Source organism: Anastrepha ludens, chromosome 3 (genome assembly GCF_028408465.1).
Source record: "Anastrepha ludens isolate Willacy chromosome 3, idAnaLude1.1, whole genome shotgun sequence".
Lineage (NCBI taxonomy): Eukaryota > Metazoa > Arthropoda > Insecta > Diptera > Tephritidae > Anastrepha > Anastrepha ludens.
Genome location: NC_071499.1, coordinates 99,550,504 through 99,575,136, shown reverse-complemented (window position 1 = coordinate 99,575,136; position 24,633 = coordinate 99,550,504). Strand labels below are relative to the sequence as shown.

General features: G+C 38.0%; 1 protein-coding gene across 1 annotated transcript in view; it reads left to right on the top strand.

The window, feature by feature from the left end:
• The window catches only part of LOC128858592 (E3 ubiquitin-protein ligase HUWE1), a 62,559-nt gene that overhangs the window by 13,395 nt on the left and 24,531 nt on the right, over positions 1-24,633 (top strand). The window contains exons 2-5 of the mRNA XM_054094991.1: positions 13,051-13,290; positions 13,368-13,589; positions 20,998-21,269; positions 21,332-21,789. Coding sequence (XP_053950966.1) covers positions 13,051-13,290; positions 13,368-13,589; positions 20,998-21,269; positions 21,332-21,789 — 1,192 coding nt within the window. The remainder of the gene's footprint in view (positions 1-13,050; positions 13,291-13,367; positions 13,590-20,997; positions 21,270-21,331; positions 21,790-24,633) is intronic.

Below are 24,633 nucleotides of genomic sequence, written 5' to 3'. Positions count from 1 at the left end.
CTAACCTATATCTGAGTTCCGAATATGGGCAGCCTGGACGAAAAACAGTCTTACAGGGGTTAGATAATTGTAAAATATTTTGAGCATATTGAAAATCCCATCGAATGCCAACTAAAGCGGGATAGCAGGTTATGAAATAGTCTCCCCACATGGTGCCTGTTTCTATTGCGAACTTAAGGAGGCATTTCCTACCCACTTCTGAGATATCTTTCCATCCATCAAGCTCCCTTGCTGCTCGAGATTCCTATCTTATAAGCATACGCTGCTGGGCTATGTTCCTTCAGCACGCCAATAATAGTTCTACAATCTCTTCATGTTAGTGTTAGTATAAATTGAGTACGACTGTGATCGTAATGTTTACACATGATCTTAACATTGCTACAAGTGGACAAGTTCTCCCATCCTGTCCTGAATTTTCTGATAATGTTTTCGTCTAGTTCGTTATGTAATATTCGTACTTATATTAGTACTTCGTTGACAAAATCCGAGGATGGAGAGACCCCGTTTTTCACTTATCATCTACTATCTCGTTCCCTTCAATGTCCTTATGGCCTAGAACCCAATATAAATATGTCTTACAATTCGCTGCCAACTTTTCTACTGACTATCTATGTAAAAGTTAACCTTGGAGTTGGTCCCGGTGGTGTCACAAGCTAAGTCTGTTGCCTTTCTAACTACGAAAACCTCAGCCTGGAATACACTGCAGTGATTTTGAAGCTTATACGACTTTCTTAGGTCTAACTCTGGACAGTATATCTCAGCGCCCAATACACTAGATCTTTTAGAACCGTAAAGTGTATTGTGTTTGGAGCTCAATCCCTTGTGCCCTTTTCTTCTTTAAAAACCAGAGCCATATAGTCTTTATTCTATATTTATATAGCTGAGCGATAGGTCAAGAGGAACATTTAGATATGTTTGTCCAATTTTGTTGGCACTTTCCAACTACCTTTCGCAAGTGCTCCTCCAGAGTGTAGTAAATCTTTCGATTGCGGGTGCAAAGAAGTTGTACGTGCTTTCTTAATGCCTATTAAGCAGCACATCTCTTTAAATACTCCGGACTCGAAGTTTCTTCAATGGACTCAGTGCAACTCAATAGGTACTCCAAAACGAGTCAAACAGTTCTGTACAAAAATCTTACCAATGATTTCGGACTATTGGTTTAGTAGAGCGTACACTTCTGGTTACTTATTAAAGTAGTCCATAACAACGATCACATATTTGTTGCCGGAGACGCTTTAAGAATTTCTCTAACACAGGAAGAACTATAATCAGATTACGCGAATGATTTCCATCTTCGGTTTCCTATACACAGTGCAAAACTCCATCAATGACTTTAAGGCTTTTCCACTGTACCCAATACCTTAACCACAGGACTTTATTTCGCCATTAAAACTGAAATGGTGGTATCTTTCCAGCGTCTTTCGCTTCCATGATCTTTTCTAGGTTAGAATCATTCAATTCATCACTCGTGATTGGGTTGAAACTGCTTTGATGTTTAATATAATATATGCTCGGATATCTCGACTTTGGACATATGAAAAATTCTTATACCCGACATCCCCAGGTCGCTGAGATAGTGTATGAGCCTTACCATGTTTTTCCGCTTAACACGTTGGCTGCCACGTCGCACGTTTTCGTGCGACACCTAAATGTTACCCTGAGACCACGTCGCACATTTTCGTGCGACACCTAAATGTTACCCTGAGGCCACGTCGCACATTTTCGTGCGACACATAAATGTTACCCTGAGGCCACGTCACACATTTTGGTACATTTTAATATGGAATTTTACATAGAATTTGGATTCTCTGGCCTGTGGTGAACATTTTGGTGTATTTCCCATGGCCGTTGTGTATTTTTAATGGTATTTTTTTTGGATAATAAAAAAGTTGTAAATTAAAATTTGTCTTTTTATTAATTCTTTTAAAAATTAATTCATTTATGAACAAAACAAATATAAAAATATATATATGTAAGAAAAGGACTTTCAGTCCAATACACTCAAAAAAATTAAAGGGCCAACTTGCCCTGCAATGAAACACTAAAGGATCAAAGTTAGAATTTACAAGGTTTATTTACTACAAAGGTAAATGTTACAAGCTACGGTTAATGTCCACTACGCAACTGCCCCCTTGATGTGCGCTGCAGGCCTTTATAGGTTTGGGTCGTTCCGCTGCCTTCAGGTGCGCCGCGTCTTGGTATGCTGGCTCCGCCCCTAGCTTCCCACGGTTGGCATGCACTGGTGGCATGTGCAAGTATTTCACAATCGTGTGAAACATAATTTGCTGACGCTGCGTCTGGCTCCGTTCTTAGTGCGTTAGCATTAGTACGTGGTACCTGATATGTAACTGGCCTTGACTTAGGGTGTTGGGTTGTCCTATAGAATAACAGCGATTATGCTGATGCAGCGGCACGTGTATCGGTAAGGTGTGGGAATGCAATATGTTGGGTACCGCAGCGTGTTAACTCCTCCCCCTTTAAATATCTGCGTCCCGCAGATTAGGTGACGAAGGACGTTTCTCGATCCTTCGACTAAGTTGGTTCTCGATTTTTATTTCGGGTAAGTGGATCCTTGCTGTGAGCTTCCTCCAGATAAACCAAATTATCACCATAAGTAACAGTAGTCCCGATCCCTCGGATAATATGAACCAATTCGTCTCAGATTTAAGGTGCTTCAATATTTGCAAGTTGTCAATTGCCATTCCATGTACCAGATCGAGGTTTATAGCCATTGTGCGGTTTGTGACGCTAGTTAGGATTGGTGGGAGCACCTGAACTCCTGAGGTGGTAATGCTTGAGTATGTTTGGTTGTTGATTACTACCGTCTCGTTGTCTACACGGAGAATATAGGAACCGTTAAGATTAGTAGTGGTTTTACCTGAACTTATGTTGCCAACGAAATTGTTTAGGAAAATAGTATCATCTTTGATTACTTCGACGGTAGATGCGTTGCTTGTCAAGTAAGGACAACTTGTTTCTCCGCCCTTGAGGAGACGAGCCAAACAACCAGCCTCCGGTAGCAAGTCCAAGGATTTCTTTTCACATACCATTGCTGAGGATAGGTGCAAACAGTCTCCCCTTATGCCAAACGTCTCCTGTTTGCTTATAAGGATAGTTTTGTACGCCAATTCTATCCGATGGCCCTTCTGGACATTAGCTCGTGTGATAAGGTGGTTGAATCTTTCCTCCGTGACCTTAGGCAGAGATAACACGTACAGCAATAGCGTGTTGTTGGTGTAGATCGAAGGTTTGCTATACTCGATGGCTTCAATGGCATTACTGTATGGAAGGATGTCAATCTCGCCAACAAGCTGGTTAACTTCTTCCTTGCTTAAGAGATTGCTATTGACGATGCCCGCCTTAGCCATTTGGCAGGCGCGTATCAGCTCGTTCACGTCTTCCTTCAGAATAGCTATCTTGTTTTGGACATCCTGCTCGAGCCTTTCCCTGGTTCTTCGATCGACGACGTCATTTGTGATCGTCACAACGCTGTTTAGCTTCTGCAATACTTCGTTAGTTTTTTTGAAAATTGCATTGTTTACCTTGTATTGCCTGTTACTATTTTGGTTAAGGGAGTTTTCGTTGTTAAGGACCTTATCCCAGTCGAGCGCATCTGGTGACCCAGCTATCCATTTCCAGGCAGACCCTATCCAATTGATGGATCGCTTCGATCTCGCAAGTTTGTGCCCTCTCAGTTCATCCAAGTGTGTGCGAATTCTGTTTAGTTGGAACAGCAGTACTTCTGTGGTTGTTGTTGTTTCATTGAGGTTGGTTAGTAAATGTTCCAGTTGATTCGTTGTCAAGTCATAACGCTCTAGATCTATAACGTGAATGAGCTTAAAGTGTCCATCGATGATCCAGCCGTACCCATCTCGTATAGTGGCCAATGGTGAGCCTATTTCAAATATCTCATAAGAGTGCGCAGTTGCGCAGAGGCAGATGCTATGAATTATAGTAATGTTAGTAAATTGTTTGCTTACATAAAAAATGGAAAATTATTATCTTAGTGCCTATTTTACTAAGCTATTCTATGGAATTTCAAATAATTCATTCGAACAAAATTATCATCTTAGTGTCTACTTTACTAAGCTATTCTATTTCTATTTCTATTTCAAATATCTCATTCGAACAGTAAATTTCTTAAGAGTATGCGAACTTAGTGTCTACTCCTTATTCTAGGGACTTATCCTAGTTTTGAGTTGCGCAGTGGAGGGTGAATTAGTAAAAGCTGGTGAAGTCTATTGTGTTAAAAAAGGTTTTTCTATTTTCGTTAGTTGGGAACCCAGTAGTGAAGTAGTTGGTTAAATTGGTTGCAAGTTGCTTTAAGCTCGATTAGTGTTATTTTAGTTATCAAAAGGTTTAAAATTGTTAGTTGGTTATGAAAAAATTTCAAATTGTTAATTAGTTAATTTGTTAGTAAATTTAATTAAAATTTTTTCTTTTTTCTTTTTTTTTTATATTTTTTTTTATATTAGTATTTAATTTAAATTTTTTCTGTTTGCTTTTTTATTTATATATTTTTTTTTTTTTTTTTTTTTTTGCCTTTTGCGCATGTTTCCTTTTCCATATTTTTGGACCCATCTTTATTTGTTGTAAAAAAAATTGTGTTTTAAATTTTTGCATTGGAATATGAGTATTAACTTGACTATGGAAGGTCCGCGTTGATCCCTTTTAGTCGCAAGCGTTTATGATTGCAAGCGACCTACTCATGGCACGGATGACTTCACGCAAGTAAGCAGAAGATCATTTTGGGGGAATTGAACCCCTCCGCATCGGTTACCACACACCAGTGAGAAAAATGGAATTGAACCACTATAACTTCAACGGCTACAGGCGCGTTAACGCTTGCATTCGTACCTCCGAATTCTACTGATCTTAAGCTTCTTATTAACCCTTTGACCAATGGTATCTCATACTTTAATGCTTAGTGATTTAGTAATTTTTTGGTAGCATTCTTTTTGTTTTTTGTTTTTTCTTTTTCTTTGCACCTTTTAGGTGTTTGTGTACAACTTAGTTGCGTAATTTTGCATCGGAATGTAGGCGTTTCTCTCAGCTGACATTGGAAGGCTCGCGTTGATCCCTTTTAGCCATAAGCGTTGATAGTTGCAAATGGCCTACTCATGGCACGAGTGGCTTCACGTCAATTAAAGCATAGACCTCGTGGTGGAGTTGAACCACACCGATTGCAATCATTCGAACCATCGAGTTATTTGGAATTGAACCAACATCTGACTACATCGGCTGCAAAAAATTTGCACCCATACCCTGGGGCCAGAGAATCTAAGCATAAGATTTGCCTTGTGACCAATGTTATCTTTAGATGTTTTTTACATCCGCCTTGTGGAACTTTTTTCCTGTTTGCGTTAGTATTGTTGCGTTTCGATTTTCTTCAATCGTTTCTTTTTTATATAATGGCTTTTGTTTGGCCTTAATTTGTTTGTTTGAAATGAACACCTCATCTCCGGTATCGAAAGAACGCGGAGGGGTGCGTTTGGTGTTCAACCTCGCGTTTCTGACCTCTTGCTCCCTTTCTAATAGAGCTTTTATATCCTCCATGGTTTTTTCCCTGAAATTTACCAAACCCTGATAGTTTATTCTTGAGGTCCGGTTGAGAAATATGTCCGCCGGTTTTCGCTTGATAACGGAGTGAACGGTGTTGTTATACCTGTCTACAGCAATTGAAATGCGTTCTTTAGGGGTGAGCCGGCTAAACTCAACCGAAATACAGCGGTACATTTCTATCAATGTTGAGTGTAAACGCTCAACCTGACCATTACTTTCACTTCTTTGTGTTGGGGTTTGATAAACCTCTATACCTAGTGATCGGATATAGTTTAGGACAAGAGGGGTTAAAAATCCCCTTTCATTGTCCATAACTAGCATTTTTGGCACGGAAAAATAGTGCAGGAGAACAGTAAGCTTCCTCCGAATGTGAATTGAAGATTTATTTTTTATTGGGAATAATTTAGCAAATTTCGTAAATTTGTCGATTGCGCTAAGATATTTCTGCTTCTCCATCTCAAAAATATCGATGTGCAGAATTTCGCAGGGATAACTAGGTACAGGCGTCTGTTGAAGGAACGGTTTCGAGGGATGCCTGTCGTATTTGTTTAGTTTGCAAGTATCGCATTGCTTGACATAGTCTCTGATCTGTCTGGACATTGAAGGAAAGTAAAATTGTTCAAGTATCTGTATTTTATTCTCGCGAGGGTTTCTATGGGCTCGCCTATGCTATTTCTCGATTATTTCATATATCCTGTCAGGAATTGTAACATCTTCTACTAATCGCTGTGTTATCCTGATTCTGTATCTCCGGAAGTTATTAACATATGTGTCCTGCAGTGCGGCGAGGTGTTCTTCGGGAATTTTAATTCCATTTATTACGTTCGGGTTGAGGCACTCCCGTAAGATATTAACCAGTGCGTTGACATCGGATTCAGGAAATGAAACGTAGTATCTACTGTAGCCTGGATAAGGATGTTCGAGGCATCGAGGGCGATCTCCATTTCTAAAAATAATCTGGTTTCGAAACACGTTAAGGGGGGCCTCCACATGTGGTACTAGGTCTGAGCTGTCTTGATCGGCTGAGTGCATCGTGCCTTCGGAGGTCGCGTCGATTTCCGGTTCTGCACTTGTTGTAGGCTCTTGACCCGATACAGATGGAGGTTGAGCGACAACAGACTCATTCAATATGTTACACTCGGTTTTGAGGCGAGAAAGAGCATCGGCAACCAAGTTCGATTTTCCCGGTTTATAGATTAGTTCGCAATTATACTCCTCAATCCTTGCTTTCCATCGTTTAAGCTTGGCGTTATAATTGCGACAGCTTAAGGCAAAGGTTAAGGGTTGATGATCAGTATATATCCTTATCTTTTTGGCACCGTACAGATACGACCTCAAGTTGTCCAATGCCCAAACAATAGCTAACATTTCTTTTTCATTGGTGGCGTAGTTTTCCTCAGCCTTGTTCAGCGAACGAGAAATGTATGCGATTGGTTTGTCTGTACCTATATCTCCCTGGGACAGGACTGCACCAATTGCGTAGTTTGATGCGTCAGTGGTTAGGTTAAATGGATTGCCAAAATCAGGAAATGCCAGAACATCAGCGGAGGTTAGCATACGTTTTAGATCAGTAAAAGCTTGTGAGGCCGCGCTGTCAAGTTGTATTGCTACTTTCCTTGATGCATTTGCCCTTATTTGTGCATTTTGCCCGCGCGTTAGGTTTGTTAGGGGCTTAGCTATTTTTGCATAGTCCCGGATGAACTTTCGATAGTAGGAGGTCATTCCCAGAAAACTTTTTAAATCTTTTAAATTGCATGGTGGCAAGATCGAGTTCATGGCCTCGACCTTTTTTGGGTCAGGACGAACTCCTTCGGGAGTGATGATATATCCCAAGAATTCGACCTCTGTCTGCAGGAAACACGTTTTTTCTAAATTCACTTTAAGGTTGGATTGTAGTAATTGGGAAAATACCATTTCAACATTCTTCAAATGATCGTCAACATCCTTGCCGAACACAATGATATCGTCTATATAGACGTAGCAGATTTTGCCAATGAATTGTTTCAATACGTCGTCGATCATGCGTTGAAAAATGGCCGGCGCGTTTTTAAGGCCGAAAGGCAATCTCAAAAACTCATACTTTCCGTTCATCGTTGAGAAGGCAGTTTTCGGTACGTCGGATTCTTTCATAGGGATTTGGTGGAACCCAGAAGTCAAGTCAATGGTTGTGAAGTATCGAGAGTTACCAAGGCTACACAAGGTAGCGTTTATATCAGGAATAGGGTAGGTGTCGGGGATAGTTACGGCGTTAAGCCTTTTGTAATCTATCACCATACGGTACTGTTTCTCTCCATTTGGCTTAGGTTTTTTAGGCACCACCCAAATAGGAGAGTTATATGGGCTTCTGGATGGTCGAATAACTCCTTCTTCCAACAACTCGTTCACTTGTCGGTCGACCTCCTCTCTCATACAAGATGGATACGGGTAGCTTTTGCTATAAATAGGTTCATGAGTTGTTGTCTTGATTTCAGCGCGTACACAAGTGTCCACTAGTTCCTTTCCATTTAGGGGTAAGAAAAGATTGCTAAATTTACCAATAAGGTTACGCACTTTCCCTTCTGTTTGAAGTGGGAGATCCTTAGACAACGTATAATTCACCTGCGTGGACATTCGGGCTTTCAATGGAATTTTGTATTTGTTTACGGCTAGGATGTTCGATTTCCTATCAACTATAGCGCCTATATCCCTAAGTGTGTCGTCTCCTATGATTCCGTCAAATGACGTCAATCCTGGGAGTACAAAGAAGGTTGTCTCGGAGTCATTACCTACGTCCTTAAATAGGTTTAAATTAATTTTCTCTTTTATGGTAATATTTCCGCCAGCTGATCTAACGGAAAAGGGATTGTCGACTGGATTGCCTTGCCTTACGACCGTTCGGCTAATAAAATTTTTGTTGGCACCAGTGTCGATCAGAAAATCTAGGGTGCGGCCGTCTGGTAGTACATACTCTATGTAAGGTATGCTAGATGTCCGTCGGATAAAAAATTCTCCTCCTGTGCGTCTTGTGTATCCGCTACATGGTTATTCACTTCGTCCTTGGTGTTTTCTGTTTCTATATTGAACAGCTTTTGCTGTTTCCGCGGAAGGTTGTCTGACCTTGCACCCCGCTTAAAGGGATTTGGCCTATTCATGTAATTTATTCTACGTGTTTGGACAGATTGGTCTATGTCCATTTTCTCGACGGGTGACTGAGAGGTTGTTGGAGGATCTCGTTTAGGTACAGTGTATCCACCTCGATTTTCAAAGGGATATCGTCGCTCTTGGGGACGATAGGTTATCCTTGGTGGTAGCGGGGGTGCTTTATTGCCCTCTAGGCCATGCATGCGTTCTGGCATCGTATTCATAGGTGCGACGATGCGATTATTGAATCGCGGAGAATGCACTGTGTAATTCCTTAGGTTTGTATTTTGTATTTCGAGGCACCTTGAATATGCCTCGGGTAGAGTTTTTGGGCGCTGAACCAGGAGCATCTTCGAAAGATCCCCATTCAACCCGCGGATAAAAACATCCAATGCGCGGTTTCTGTACGTGTCTATAAGTACACGCACTGTTTCCTGAGAATAATTCTCAGTTTTAAGTGTGTTGATAATCAACGCAAATTGGTGATTCACGGCTCCGTAGAAATCATCGAGCCGTGAATTCTTTTGAGAGAGTTGGTGGAGTTGGTACTCCAAGGTGCAGATGTCTCGTTTGTCTGCATAATGGAGCGATAGACACTCTTTCATGGCGGCCCAGTCAGTGTCAAAAATGCTATACGATATGAGGGCAGTATCGGCGGGCCCTCGTATTTTTTGGCGAATGTGCTGTAAGATTGCACGATAGATTGGCTTACTCTTTACCGGCTCGAAATCGGTAAGGATGCTTTCAACAGCGTGCACCCATGATACAAACATTGTTGGGTTGCCATTGAAAATTTGTAACTCCTTTACGGAGTCAGGAAGCCTCGAGATATCTCTTAGCTCCTCCTCAGTTGTTGGAGCTCGGGGTTGAACGTGAGCTTCCACCGTACTTTGAGCAGGAGTAGCAGCTTCTATCGAAGCGACCCGGCTTTGGAGTGTGTCCAAGCACGATACACGCCTCTCTAAACCATTTAGTTGTTCCATGAGTGCATTCACTGCACCCGTCAAATTCGTCACCGTAACTTGGAGTGAATCCATCCTGGAAAAGCTAAGACGAGAAGAGAAAAAATATATAGCGGTTACTTACAGAATCTCTGTTAGCATTAAAACTTTGATTTTCTAGCCCTTGGCTGTTCGACTATTTTCCACTTTCACTTTTGTAGCTCTTGGCTATTTAAAGGAGAATTTATTTTTATTTTCCCTTAGAACCTTTTTTCCACTTTCACTTTCGTAGCCCTTGGCTGTTTAAAAATTGTATTACACTCTTTATTAAATTTTTCTTCTCTTTTTTATTTGTAACTTTTTTTCTTTCACTTATTTTTGTAGCTTTTTTAGCTTTTACACTTTTTTAAAAATTTTTTTTTTTTTAATTTTAGCGACTCTTTTCACTTTATTTTCTAGCTCTTAGCTAATTCCAACTTATTTTGTCACTTCACTACTGGTCCCTGCTCGGACGCCAGAAAAGGACTTTCAGTCCAATACACTCAAAAAAATTAAAGGGCCAACTTGCCCTGCAATGAAACACTAAAGGATCAAAGTTAGAATTTACAAGGTTTATTTACTACAAAGGTAAATGTTACAAGCTACGGTTAATGTCCACTACGCAACTGCCCCCTTGATGTGCGCTGCAGGCCTTTATAGGTTTGGGTCGTTCCGCTGCCTTCAGGTGCGCCGCGTCTTGGTATGCTGGCTCCGCCCCTAGCTTCCCACGGTTGGCATGCACTGGTGGCATGTGCAAGTATTTCACAATCGTGTGAAACATAATTTGCTGACGCTGCGTCTGGCTCCGTTCTTAGTGCGTTAGCATTAGTACGTGGTACCTGATATGTAACTGGCCTTGACTTAGGGTGTTGGGTTGTCCTATAGAATAACAGCGATTATGCTGATGCAGCGGCACGTGTATCGGTAAGGTGTGGGAATGCAATATGTTGGGTACCGCAGCGTGTTAACTTGTATGTAAATTCAAATGGAAATCAGTAGAAAAACAATAAACTTATAATTAAAAATTCAATTTTTTAATGGAGATCAGTGCAAAAATTAATTTTTCTGGTGGGAATATTTAGGAAAACATTCTACACATAGTTGCGGTTTATTGGGCAGTAGGTGGTGGTCCTTTTCAAGCTCTTTCTGGCTGTTACTCTCTCAGCAGATTTTTTTGACATGGCATAACACAATACACAAGCACGCCTTATTGTTTTTCCGTTGTCGTCCTTTCGTTTTTCTATAAAATGTTTTCCTTTTGTTATGGGTTCTGGAGACATGAAGTCCAACAAAGCATTTGAAGTCTCCTGCCGGAACTTAGTTATTGAAATTTGTTTGTTTGTAGCCTTTTTATATATTATAAAAGCATTTACGACAGACATTCCTAGTAACAGTTCAAAAGCCACTTTGCGGTACCACTTAACACCTCTTCTGAGAGTGGTGGCGTAGGCGGTCATTTGATCGGATATATCAACACCTAATTTGGCTTTGTTGTAATCAATAACAGCAAGAGGTTTTTCAAAAGCTCGTTGCCTTCGCTTCCTGGTAGAAAACTAAGTAAAATAAACTAAAAATATCAAATACAACTCGAAAACTACAAAAAATTACTGTCGCACATTTTCGTGCGACGTGGCCCCACAACATGTTTTATGATCTCCCAGGCCATGTCGCACGAAAATGTGCGACACAAAAAACCATTATAACTGCAAAATTAGCGACCAAAATAAAGTCGCGAGTAGTCAAAACTTATTTTTAGGCACTAAGAAACAAAAAAGAACATAAATAAGTTGTTGGCCTCAGGTGACCAAAATTGTTAAATGACACTGCTACTGAACGATCAAAATTCTAAAAAGGCTTTGGCAGCTAACGTGTTAACGATGCTCGTGATGATTTTTCTCCAGCGTCTTTTGCTTCCTTTCGCTTGAGCTCGTCTTCAGGTTTCAACGTTGTATTCTGCAACTGCCTGCAGAATCTTGTTACAATTGTAACACTTTCGTCCGAACTGCTGCATCGTAGCATTTGAGGTAAGGGCTCTCTTATTCTTCTTTTAATTGTTTCTTCCAACGACTCTTCTTCAACTTCAACCCGATGGATTTTGTGACTCTGAATTGTTTGAACGTGAAACAAGTTTTTATCATACTACGAAAGTTTTGTTTAATATTAAGAAGAACAGACTCCCGGATTATATAAGCTATAATTTTCAATATCCATATGAAGCCCATTCTCATTTCTAAGAGAGAAGAAACGTTTTAGACGACCGTAATATAGAACAGAAGGAAACAAAAACTAGTGTTGTAATGAGTTATCTTCATACACATATATTAAACTGTGATAGCATTTTTTGTTTCAAGACATTTTTATTTAAAAGACTATGCTTATTAGAAGATAATTTATTAATAAAAACAAGCGTGTGTAGCAGATAGGTCAGTAGCAACGACCAGGCAGCAGGGCTTTGGAAAACAAGTGACTGCGTAGCTCGTAAACTCATAAGATCGTCCTTTCCGTCGACCTCGACAACATGAATCACAAAATACGAAAACACGCTCCAGAAGAGTGTTTGTAATGTGATAAATATATATAATTTTAAAATTATGGAGTAATTCACGTTTGATAAAATTTATATGACAACTTTTTAAAACAGCCTGCGTAAATTTAGGCGTGTACGATTTAATTCTTTTCCCCATTAGCCTCTAGTTTAATTATATAATATTGTTAGGAATTTTCTTACATTAAATTTCAAATAAATCTCTTACAATAACTATCTTTGTTCGATCAAATAAAACGCACAACTTTATGGCAAGACACTTGCTTTACTTTATTTCCAACACTTTACTTCTAAATGTACACATTGACTTTAAGACTGAATCGCTTACACGTTTAACCTACCACTGAATACCCCATGCGTATGCACCTCGGCTTAAGTATATACATGTTTTTAATAACTATCGTAAGTTCTAGATCTGGCAGCTTGTGTCTTCAGTTCTGTTGCAGCAGCTTACTAGTCCCTGTCGTCTTCGTCTAACTCATCGAGCGGTAAGCTCAGAAAGGGTACACTGTGTCGCTATCTGCTGTGGCCATCAAGGCTAATTCATGTTTTTGTTTTCGCTATTGTTGCCAGTCGGTTCGCGAAACTTCGCTATTGCAACAATATATTATAGTGTTTGAACACAAGTTTCTTACAGGCTGTTTACAACGAGAAGTAGAGTAACTATCGACTAAGATATAACTGTCTAAAAAATACAATATAAAAAATAAAAAAAGTAAAAGTATATTATACAATATAAAGTAATTCATCGCCTTTTGGCGATGAAAAATCTATTTTTGCATTCGTTACACTTTTCATAAAAATTTAGTTTTTAATATTGTAATATTTTTAAATTCGTTTCAGGATGTTCGCTTGTTACTCCTCGTTTTAAATTTCACTACGCTTTTAATTGAACATTCTTTTTCGCGGCATCTGTACAATTCGGTTGAACATTTGACTCAATTGCTGTCTTCTCAGAATATGGATATTGTGCTGGCAGTTTTAAACTTGCTCTACATGTTTTCTAAAAGAAGCAATTTCATACCACGTCTATCACTGGAGAAAAAGGATATGCTTTTAACGAAGCTCTATAACATAGCTGAGGTAATTATCGATACATTTTTAACTATATATACTTTTAACTTAAACTAATTTTCTTCACATTAATTTATGTTTTTAAGCGTTGGGGAGATCCAAATTATGGTTTGGCTTTGATAGATTGCTGTATAAGAAAACCGAAATTGGAGTTTCTATATCAACTTTCTATTGAATACTCTGATGAAAATGGACAAGTTGTTTTGCTGGAGATACCTGATATGGTGAATACCTGCAAGGGTTTGCCCATCTCGGAGGTAGTGAAGGCGATATGTGGACATATGAAAAATCCCTCCGAAGCAGTTAAGGTAAGCTTTGGTAGGATAAAAATGTTCCCAGGTCATGGATATTATGGACAAGTATACAATGAGTATACAATGAGTTGGTGGGTGACTACCATTCAGAACTACGCAGGGTCGAATCTCCGTGCATGAAACACCGAAGGATAGAAAACTTTTTCTCTAATAGCGGTTGCCCCTCGGCAGGCAATGGCAAATCTCCGAGTGTGTTTCCACCATGGAAAAGCTCTTCGTAATAAATCATCTGCCGTTCAGAATCGGCATAAAACTTGTGGGAAAGCATCAAGACGCGCACCACAAATAGAGGGTGGTAGAGAAGCTCAGCCAAACACCCAGCGCTAATCAAGTATATTAGATTGGGGAATAAGTTCGTAGCGTTTTTACCGAAGACTTTTATCTAATCGAAAAACTATAATTATATCAATAAGTAAATCAATTCTAAAGGGTTTTCCAAAAAGAGGTGTTAGTCCTGTAAAAGATCAATGGTTTCGTTGCATCTGTGGCACGTAGCGCCGCACAGTGGTCAAATGGCCCGACGTTTTGGTCAGAAAACAATAAGTCAAAGAGCAATAGTACGATTTTTATGAAATTTTTACATATAGGGTTTTTTGTGTCGCTGATTCTGAAAATGAAATCAGAATTTCAAAATTCAAAATGGCGGACATTTTTCGCGAAAAGTGTTCAGATTTTACTAAAATTCACATTACCGAGGTTTTTGGGGTCGCTGATTGTGAATATGAGATCAGAATTTCAAAATTCAAAATGGCGGACAGTTTTTGCGAAAAGTTTTCAGATTTTACTGAAGTTCACATTACCAAGGTTTTTGGAGTCTTTGATTTCGACAGTAGACGTACGATTTTCAAAAGAATATGCCACATTAAAAGGGGGGAAAATATGTCGTGAAAAATAATACACTTAAACTGAAAGTAACGTATCATACATTTATTTATGAAATAAACTTAAATTTTAATAGGAAGAACATACATTTATTCATATCTCCTCGTCATTGTTCACATCAAGGATGCTGTCTGAAAACTTCATTAATGTATATAAATTAATATAAATATATTTATATTAATGTATATTAAATTTATGTAAACTATTCACCGTTACGCTCGTTGAATAGTCCAACAAGCTTTTATTATTCTCCAGGAAACGATTTTTCGTACTGCGAGCATCTTTCCATTCCTTTTTCAAAACAGAAATAACTTTAATCAAAGCCATTTTTGATTTTTCTTCGATAACATATGAAGGTATTGCGTCGTCCATTAGTTTATTACAGATAATTTGTATTAAATTATCAAATTTTTCTGACAGAAAAACATCATGGATGGCATCGAATATTTTCCTCCTTCTCCATGAAAAATTTTTTCTCTTGAATCCTATTAAAAAAAAAAAATACTTTAAAATAATAATGTAATTACCATTTAAAAATACTTATTACAATAATTATTTTATTATTATTATTATATGATTTTTTAAGATTATCAAAACATGATTTTTATCACTCTTTTGCATTTATTAATAATTATTTATTATTTTAATAACAATATTCACTATAGAAATTGAGATAAAAGTAGAAATAAACACTCTGCATATATTACATTCATTCCTAACATTTCCCAGGCATACACACAAATAAAACCAGTTTCGATCGCCCCCCCGCGGCTCAAATGCCCCAACACGTGCATCAAGCTCGGCAGCGACCTGCTGCAAAGAAAGCGTATTTTTGACGAGCGGGGATAGCGCGGGAGCAAGATCTAAACGGATTCGAAATCTGTATACTTTTCTGCACTAGGAAACGTAAATATCTCCGCGGCAATTCGTGGCAATAAAAATAATTATTTACGAGAAGAAGTTCAATTAAAAAAAAAAAAGGGAAAAAAGGCTTGTATTGCGTCATTAATATTGCCTCTAAAAATACAACAATATGGTTACAGTAAAGTATTTTCGTAATCTACATACCTTTCCGAACAACATCCTTTTTAGTTTGCCCTTTTTCGTTGAAAAATGGTGAATCTGCAACTATTTTTGTGTGGCGCTCGAAAACGTGCATGCGTACTGTCTCGCGCGAGTCCCGACAAATGGCACTTTTGAGCGTTCACCACGCAACATCTGTTCAATGTAAACATCTGTCCCTTTGGATTTTAATGCTCCAGTGTCATCTGTTGACGAATATATGAAGCTTTACCTCAAACGGTAACTTTCGATTTTGGGATTTTTGGCCAAAACGTCGGGCTACTTGACCACTGTGCGCCGTCTTGTTGAAAATAGACGTTGTCCAGATCAATACCATCCAATTCTGCCCATAAAAAATAAATCGTTAATCATCTCTCCATAGCGCAATCCATTCACCGTAACTGTTGCTCCAGCTTCATTTTCGAAAAAGTAAGGTGCAATGACTTCGCCGGACCATAATCTGCACCAAACAGTCTCCTTGAAGATAAAGAGGCTTTTCAACAATAACTCTTGCATTTTCTGAACCTCAGATCCGATAATTTTGCTTGTTGACGAAGCCACCGAGGTGGAAATGGGCCTCATCACTCAAGATGATTTTTCGATGGAATTTCGGATCAATTACATGAATTTTAACGACCCAATCAGCAAAAACACGACGTTGTTGATGATCGGCCGGCTTGAGTTCTTGTATTAACTGGACTTTATAAGCCTTAAGACCCAAATATTTATGCAAAGAACGACGAGGAATGAACAAATCAGGGTTTTCTTCAACACTTTCGGTTACAACAGCAATCTTTTCGGCTGTTCTTGAGCGACGTGCTCGGGTTTTATTCTTCACATCACTAACTTGTCCCAACAGCTTGAATTTTTTCACCAATTTCTGTATTGCGATCCGACAAGGTGCTTCACGATGATCCAAAAATGTTCGAGTTTTACGAACCGTCTCTGCCAAATCGTTTCATTATTATTAATGGCGTAATTTCCACTTGTCAAATATCAAAAAATGACAGCTTCAAAAGTGACATCTACTGAAATAGCGGGCTATTCAAAATAACACCTGTTATTGGAAAATCCTTTATATTCGCCGTTGCTGTAAACAACCTTGTTTGTTTGTTTGTTAACAGTAATAGTAGCCCCGCCAGTGTCGGGTATATCACCAAACAACCTGTTAACAACCTCGTCTGGTCTGGTGTCAAAGCAGTTGTTGAGCCAGTTTTAAGGACCTCTTTGCTAGCGAAGGTAACGCCCTTCATATGGTTTCACAGGGAGTGGAAAAGATGGTAATCGGCCGGTGCAAGCTCTGGAGAATACGGCGGATGCTGAAGGACCTCCCATTCGAGTTCTTGGAGTGCAGCTTTGACGACTTGTGCGACATGGGGCCTGGCGTTGTCGTGAAGGAGTATGGTTTGTCTATGTCGATCAGGCCTTTTCTGTCGAGAGCCTCATTCACGCGGTGTAGCTGGGCAATGTAGAGCTCCTTATTGACCGTGACATTTTTTTTGAGCATTTCCCAGTGTACCATGGCTTTCCAGTCCAAACACATATCTTCTTTACATGAAGGATCCAGCTTGTCTCTCGGCTTTGGCATATCTTCTGAAGCCATTCCTTTCTTTGCTTCATATTGATGTATAGGCACCATTTCTCATATCCCGTAACGATTCGGTACAAAACGCGCTGTTTATTACTACGTGTTTGTTGGCGGGCTAGATGCTGAGAAGCAATTTAAAGGCGACTTTCTTTGTTTTATCCGTTGAGCTCGTGAGGAACCCATGCTCCCAATTTTTCGGTAAATCCCATTGAATGAACGTGATTGAGAATCGTTTTATGATCGCAATTAATTTTTTCCGCCAATTCACAACTGGTTTGGCGGCCGTTCTCCTCCAAAAGAGATTTGAGACGTTCTTCATCGAATACATACAGGGTTTGATTGAAAAGTAATGAGCCTTATTTTTGAAAGCAGTTTTATTAAACCTTTTGCCTTTTACAACTAATATTCTTCAAAATAGGACCCTTGAGCGTCAATACATCGCTGGTAGCGGTCCTTCCACTGCAGGAAACATTTTTTAAACTCATCCGCCGGAATCGCGTTCAATTCGGCTGTCACAGTTTTTGGATCGCCTCGATGGAATCGAAACGTCTCCCCTTCAGCTTTCTTTTCAGGCGCGGGAACAAGAAGAAGTCCCGCATTGTAATAAGTTAAATTTAACTTTTCACTGATCTCACGTAGACTAACACGACGGTCAATGTTCAAAAATTCACGAACCCGGTTCACATCTTCGTCTGTTCGCGTCGTCGAAGGCCTTCCAGATCGCTGCTCGTCTTCGACGTCCTCCCGGCCTTCCTTGAACGATCTGGTCCCCGTAAGTCTCCTTGAGTAGCCCAATGGTTTCGGTACCCGTTTTGTTTAGCTTTACGCAAAATTTGATCGAGTAACGTTGCTCCAACGATCGCTGCATTTTCGCCACTGCAAAATTCTAACACACTTTTAAAGCAGCTTTCACGCGCGGAGCGATGTTGACTGTACCGCTCTTGCTAGCGAACTGGGACCGGTTTCTAGTGGAAAGGGAAGGTCCAACGATCATTTTACGCGCGGGAAGACTCATTACTTTTCAATCAAACCCTGTATATACAAATAATGATGTTGTTTGACAATTGCAATTTTATATATTTTTCCATTAGCGCAAGATAAATTATTTCACTTTAGTCGTGTGCGAGTTTATCTAAATTTTAATACCTAAACTCGTATTCGATTGGAGATTTCCAGCACTGTTTCAATTTAGGAGAACCGCTGTCAAACTGTGTGAGTTCGTTTGACAACCTATATTTTTTGTTTTCAAATTTAAATTTGTTTGCTTTTATCAAATCTATGCATATTCATCGTGAATCAATAATAAACGATTTGCTCTGTAAACAACTTTCTTGTTCCCTCCTGACTGTTACTAATTCTAGAAATTTTGAGTAAAAGTGTTCGTTTTGATTATCTGAGCATTTCAAATATAGGTTTCTTAATAGGTAATGTTGCTCTCTATATACATGAGTTATTAACAAGTGTACGAAGGTTGTCTTTTATATTTTGCGCCCAATAATTTAAGCAGTGAAATTATAATGAAATAGTTTTATTGTGTTCGAAAATATTCTCAACACGCTTTTACCTCTTAAAAGTGGATACCTCCAAAACTAGCTTTTTAACGGCTTCAACAGCTTTTACAGGCCTTGGAAAACGTAGATCTCACATTTTATTTTTGATGTTTGGGAACTAAAAGAAATCAGTAGGTGTCTAATGAGTGCTCAAAAACTCTCTTGTATGAGTAAGGAGGATTCGTATTGGTAAAGGAGGATTCGTTACTCAGAATTTACTGCAAGGATCGACGGCCACATTGGAACTCGATGTACCAGCGTTTCACAGTGGCTAAGTGTGGTGCTTCAGCGCGAAAAGCCGAAGTAAGTTGATCAAATCATAATCCACGTCAAACATTTTCACGAGTTAACTTCAGCTTTCGGGCGAGATGAATTTTTCAAATCACTGAAAATAGAACAAATAAAGCTCGTAAGTAAAAATTATTGTAAGTTCATGCTAAAAAATACCAAACTTTTCGATCAAAATATCGAATCATCATACTTAGTGTTGAAAAGGCGCCAAATTCTAAAGACAACCCTGGTTTCTTCTTCCTCTTAATTGGCATGATAACGGCTTACGCGAGTTTAACAAAGCGAGCCAGTCGTACATTTAGCAATATGTAATTAAGTACAGTCCGTAACACCAGAAGTTTTGCTGCTCGTGATAACGTTTGTAACTGAGTGGCTTCATCTCAGGGGCACATCAGTGTAGAATTTAAAATGATGTGATGAAGAGCTGATTTTCAAGGAATTAACGTTTTGCAATGAGCTTACATTTTCCAACGAGCTACAATAGGAAGGGGAATTGGATAACCTCCACGAGGTGGCGATCGAATACATTGCAAAATTCAGTATAAGAAATCAGAGATTAACGGAACATGTTTCAAATGAGCCTATCTTCACATGGTTGGATGAAGTGTCTAGAGGGGACTTTACAAATTCCTGCACAAGCTTTCAAATATTGGAGCTAGTATTCAGAAGAAGCTAGTATTCAGCTGGTATCAAATAATGAAAAATTTACACAATTAAATTTGAAAAAAAAAATAAATAAATTAAAAGGCCCTCGTAATAATTAATTTATATAATTGTAGGTAGTTTTTCAAGTAGTTAGTAATATGACAAAATTCGTGACTTGGAGATCAATCCTCTAAGCTTACATGGGCAAGGCGTAAGAATTTTTAAAGTTTGCTTTTAGTCAATAAAGTTATGATGATTCCGCTGCTTTTTGAAATAATTCATTATGATCCTATTTTGTTTAGGTCACGTCATAGCTTCATAATGGCGAAACTTCGTGATCTGTTCTAAATTTAATAATTAATTATTAACCATTCACACATTTAGCTGCCTATGAAATGAACAATTTCGTTTTGTGGTGGCTCTTAATAAATATAATACATTTTTTGTCAGCGCTTTACGCAAATTTTAAAAACTGCTAGAAAATAATTGCACACTTAACGCTTACTCTAACAAATTTAACGGTTCAATTTAGGTTGAAAAGTAGATTCAAAAATATTCTAAATTGTTCGTGTTCATTGTATTACTGACACTTTCCACTGGTTTATGATTTTTTTTCTATTTAAGAAACAATTTAGAAGAACTTGCATGCATCCTAAGTATGCAAAAATATACACACCCGGTTTTCTTTTTTAATATTAATTTAGTGGAAATAATTAAGTATGTACACTTAAATTTAATATAATATAATAATATAACAATTACACTGTACAATAAAATCAGTTTTAGAGAGGACAAAAACTTTACCTAAATCGGTGGCTTAAAAATTTATGTCTAAATTAGGTAAGAGGGTCAATGTTTCCATATCATGAACATTGATATGGTAAATCGGCATAGGAAACCACGTGATTGGATAACGGCTTAATTAGAGGGGAGCAAATAAAAAGATATATATGTATGTGTATGTCAGCGATTTCAAAATTGGCGTCTAAATTTAATTTTAAGGGGGCTTATTGATTTAATTCTTTTAGTTTGGTAATGCGCCTCGTATTATATTATATACTCGTATAATGAAAAAAAAAAATGCCGAAATATAGCGAAAGACACTAAAAGAAAGGATTAAACTTTCAAATCGCCGATATATTACATTTTCTTTTTGTTCCCTCTATACGAATGCCTGGGCAGAATATGTTATTTTGTTTTTGATGTACAGTGTTATCTGAACAAAGAATTGGGAAAGTTCGAAATGAAAACCTACTATTTTAGAGTTGTGTTAAATCTAAATGAAGTCGGAATATAAACATACGGAAATTATTACTAAAATAGCAAATTATTATAAAAGTTAGCAATTATTTCTTTGACAATAACTAGTTGACAATAATTTCAGATGAGAATTGCACACAGAATTCGTCTTGTATCGGGATTTAAGGATCAAAAGTTACGTCTACAGTTTGTTCAAGCTAGACTTCAAGCTATATCTGTATTGATTTATTCTAATGCGTTACAAGATAATGTTGAGAAAATTCTTTATTCCGGATTCGGGGAAGAACTATGTGAACTAATAGACAAAGAGGATGTATATTTAGTTGAAATCCGTGCTGCCGTACTTAGAACTTTAACTTCTATGCTACACTTCGATCGAAATCCTAATGTACCAAGGTTTGTTAATTTTATAACTATACTAAAATATTTTAATATTTTTTGTTATTATTTATTTTTAGACCAGGCTCTCGGTTGTCAAAAATTATTCAATACACTGGAGCCGAACGCCAGGGAGGAATTTTACCACTTTTGGTTCGCGATTGTATAACAAGTTTAACCCACGAAGGGATTTGTGAAAAATATCCATTGGTTTTAGCGACTTCCTTGTTCAGCTTGCTATATCATTTAGCAAGTTATGAAGCAGGTGGTCATGCTCTAGTGAAAAGTGGTATGATGAAGTCATTGCTGCAAGTCATTAATTGGCCTGGGGTCGATCTAGAGCACATCACTTTCGTGACACGAGCTGTTCGTGTGATAGATTTAATAACCAATATTGATATAAGCAAATTCCATCAAAGCAATGGCTTGAATATATTTATTGATCGCATGGAGAAGGAAATTAACTGCTGCAGGGATGCTCTAGTGAATTTGGAAGGAAAAACTGATTCTGTGGATAATATCGAGCAAATGACAAATGGTAATAACTCATTAAGAAATTTGTTTATTTATATTAAGTAGTCGCAAAACGCCGTCCTTTCCTGGGTTTTTTCAATCTTGGGAAAAAAATGCAGTGTGGCAAATCTGGCGAATACGGGGCTGATACATGGTAACGGTGTTGTTTTTGGCCAAATAATCTCTTACAAGCAGGTGCATTATCATGATGCAAAAGCCATGAACGTTGTTTTTGATCAAAATTCTTCAAAATTTCGGAAAAGATTGTATGGCATGAGCCAGCCGATATGTCGACATCCTCAGCAACTTCTCTAATTGTGATTCAACGATTCTCCATAACAATTTTTTTCACTTTCTCAATATTTTCATCGATTGTTGATGTGCTGGGGCGTTCAGAGTGAGCGTCGTCATTAACATCTTCTCGACCTTCTGTGAAAAGCTTGTACCACTTATAAACATTGTTTTACTCAGAGTACTCTCACCGTATGCCACTGTCAACATTTCAAGTATTTGTGAGCACTTAATTCCATTTTTTACACAAACTGCAACTTCTTTGATCTATTTTTTTCGATAGCGGAAAATCGCCGAACATGCAAAACACTTGTATTATATATATATATTGCTATACCCGTGGACATACTCGTATCTTCGAGACGAGTGTATCAGCATAAAAAAATGAATAATCGAAAGTCGAAAGTTGATGTAACAACATAGACATTCCCCATATTTGGGGAATGCTCCTGGAGTGACAATCCTTGGCCAGATATAAATCCGGATCGTTCCTGTAACGTAAAACCAACTGTCGAGGGAACGAGGGAGATTAAAGTCCCAAGTCCTCTTCCAAGTAATCATTGATAGTAAATTTACTTTCGTGAAACATATTCATTCATTGGCTTTTGTTCGGCAGAACAGTTTAGAATTCTCACATTCATAAATGTTAGATCTAGATTAGAGTATGCTTAGTTTGTAAGGAGACCTAATGTTTGTTATATAAACCGTATGGAAAATAATTAAAAGGTCGAAATTCTCTTTCTATATTGGCAAGTATGTTTTATATGCTCATATAAATTAACTTTAAGATACTTTAAATGCATTGAAAGCTTTCGAATTCAGCACAAATTACTTTTCGAACAGGTCATCTTGGATTCATTTTTAAAATTGCTTTATTAGTCTGTAAAAATAATTTGTTTTTATAGTCTGAATTACTCAAATAAATACAAAAAGTATATACATGCATATATATACATTTATGTATAGGACCCGCCATCTATCGTTACGGATTTGAACTAGGCATTATTTGAAGAATGGTAACACTTAGCTGTCATCTGATTTGACAGAAAATTAGTTTTATTCTTCCGCTGAACGAAAATGGTTGTGTATACGCTCAAAGAACGCTGGGAAATATTGCGACATTACTTTGAAAATCATGGTAATGTTGCAGAATGTGTACGAAAATTACGTACGGCAATGGGAAGAAGAAAAGCACCGAATGAAGCGTATGTGCGTTACTTTGCGAAAAAAGTAAGAGAAACTGGGTTGCTTATTGACAAAGCAACGCGTGACCGACAAAAAACGGTGCAACAATTGATGCACTGAAGAACAGCCGCATACAATCGAAAATGTGTTGAAAAATTCGACCGATCGTATGGGATGGTGCATGGCTAGCCGAGGCAGCCATATGAATGAAGTTGTGTTCAATGATTAACCGGAAGGATTGTACTTCAAAATAAAAAAAGCAGTTTGGAAAAATATTGAGTAGTTTCTTTTTTATAGCATTTTTAATTCCGTAAAGTTATATGGCGGACCCTATATATATTGTACATAAATATATAGGGGTTTTCAGTAAGAGCGCTTCAACTTTTGAACTTTTTTGAATAAAACACAAACGGTTTGACTTTTTTAACTATTTTTTTTTATTATCGAGTTTGAACATATACATTTAAGTATGAAATTCGATTTCTTTTGCATGACCACCGCGTGCACGTTTTACGAAGACCAATCGTTGAACCCAATTTTCGACCACTCTTTTGCATAAATCGGCCGAAATTCCAGCAATTTCTCGTTCAATATTGGCTCTGAGCTCACAAATCGTCGCCGGCTTGTTACTGTAGACCAATGACTTCACATAACCCCAAAACGGGACGGCTTGTTAAATGGACCGTAAAATGGCCGTAATGCTCTTAAAGTAGCAGCAACAGAACGATTATTTTCATAAAAAATTTGCACGATTTGCAATCGTTGCTCAAGTGTGTAGCGTTTCTTGATGAAATGTATACTAATGAAGTTTACAAATGACAAGCGAAAAATAAAAAATATTGCGTCGTTCGCCCTCCCTATCGGAAAAAAGTTGAAGCGCACCTATTAAAAAACCCTATATATAACACAACTTTATCTAAATTTTAGGGTGGTTTAGTATGACAACACTTCAATTTCGAATCCTTAATTCTCCGATCCCATTCGTGTTCATCCTGCTAAAAATATTTCTATTTATTTGTAAATTACAGTTCTAGAATTTTGCACTACCCTACTATTGCCAAACACTTCGTATCCTTCCTATGGGGTAAACTCTAAAGGGTTATGGAAGGAACATTTTGACCAGTTTTGGCTCTTTTTCTTTTGTTTATATATTGTTTACTATTTTTTAACGAAAGTCTAGTTCGCTATATAGAAATGCCATATTTCAAAATTGGGTATTTGCTTTTTATAAAATCCACATTTCAAACTTACGAAAAAAATTATAAAAATTGAAAAAAAATTCTCCAAAGCTTAGCACTTTTTATTCAGAATTTTATGGAAATTTTTGAGTTTTATAGCCTATGGATAAACCATTGCAAGTGGTAAAATTTCTCGATGATTTTTGATAATGTTT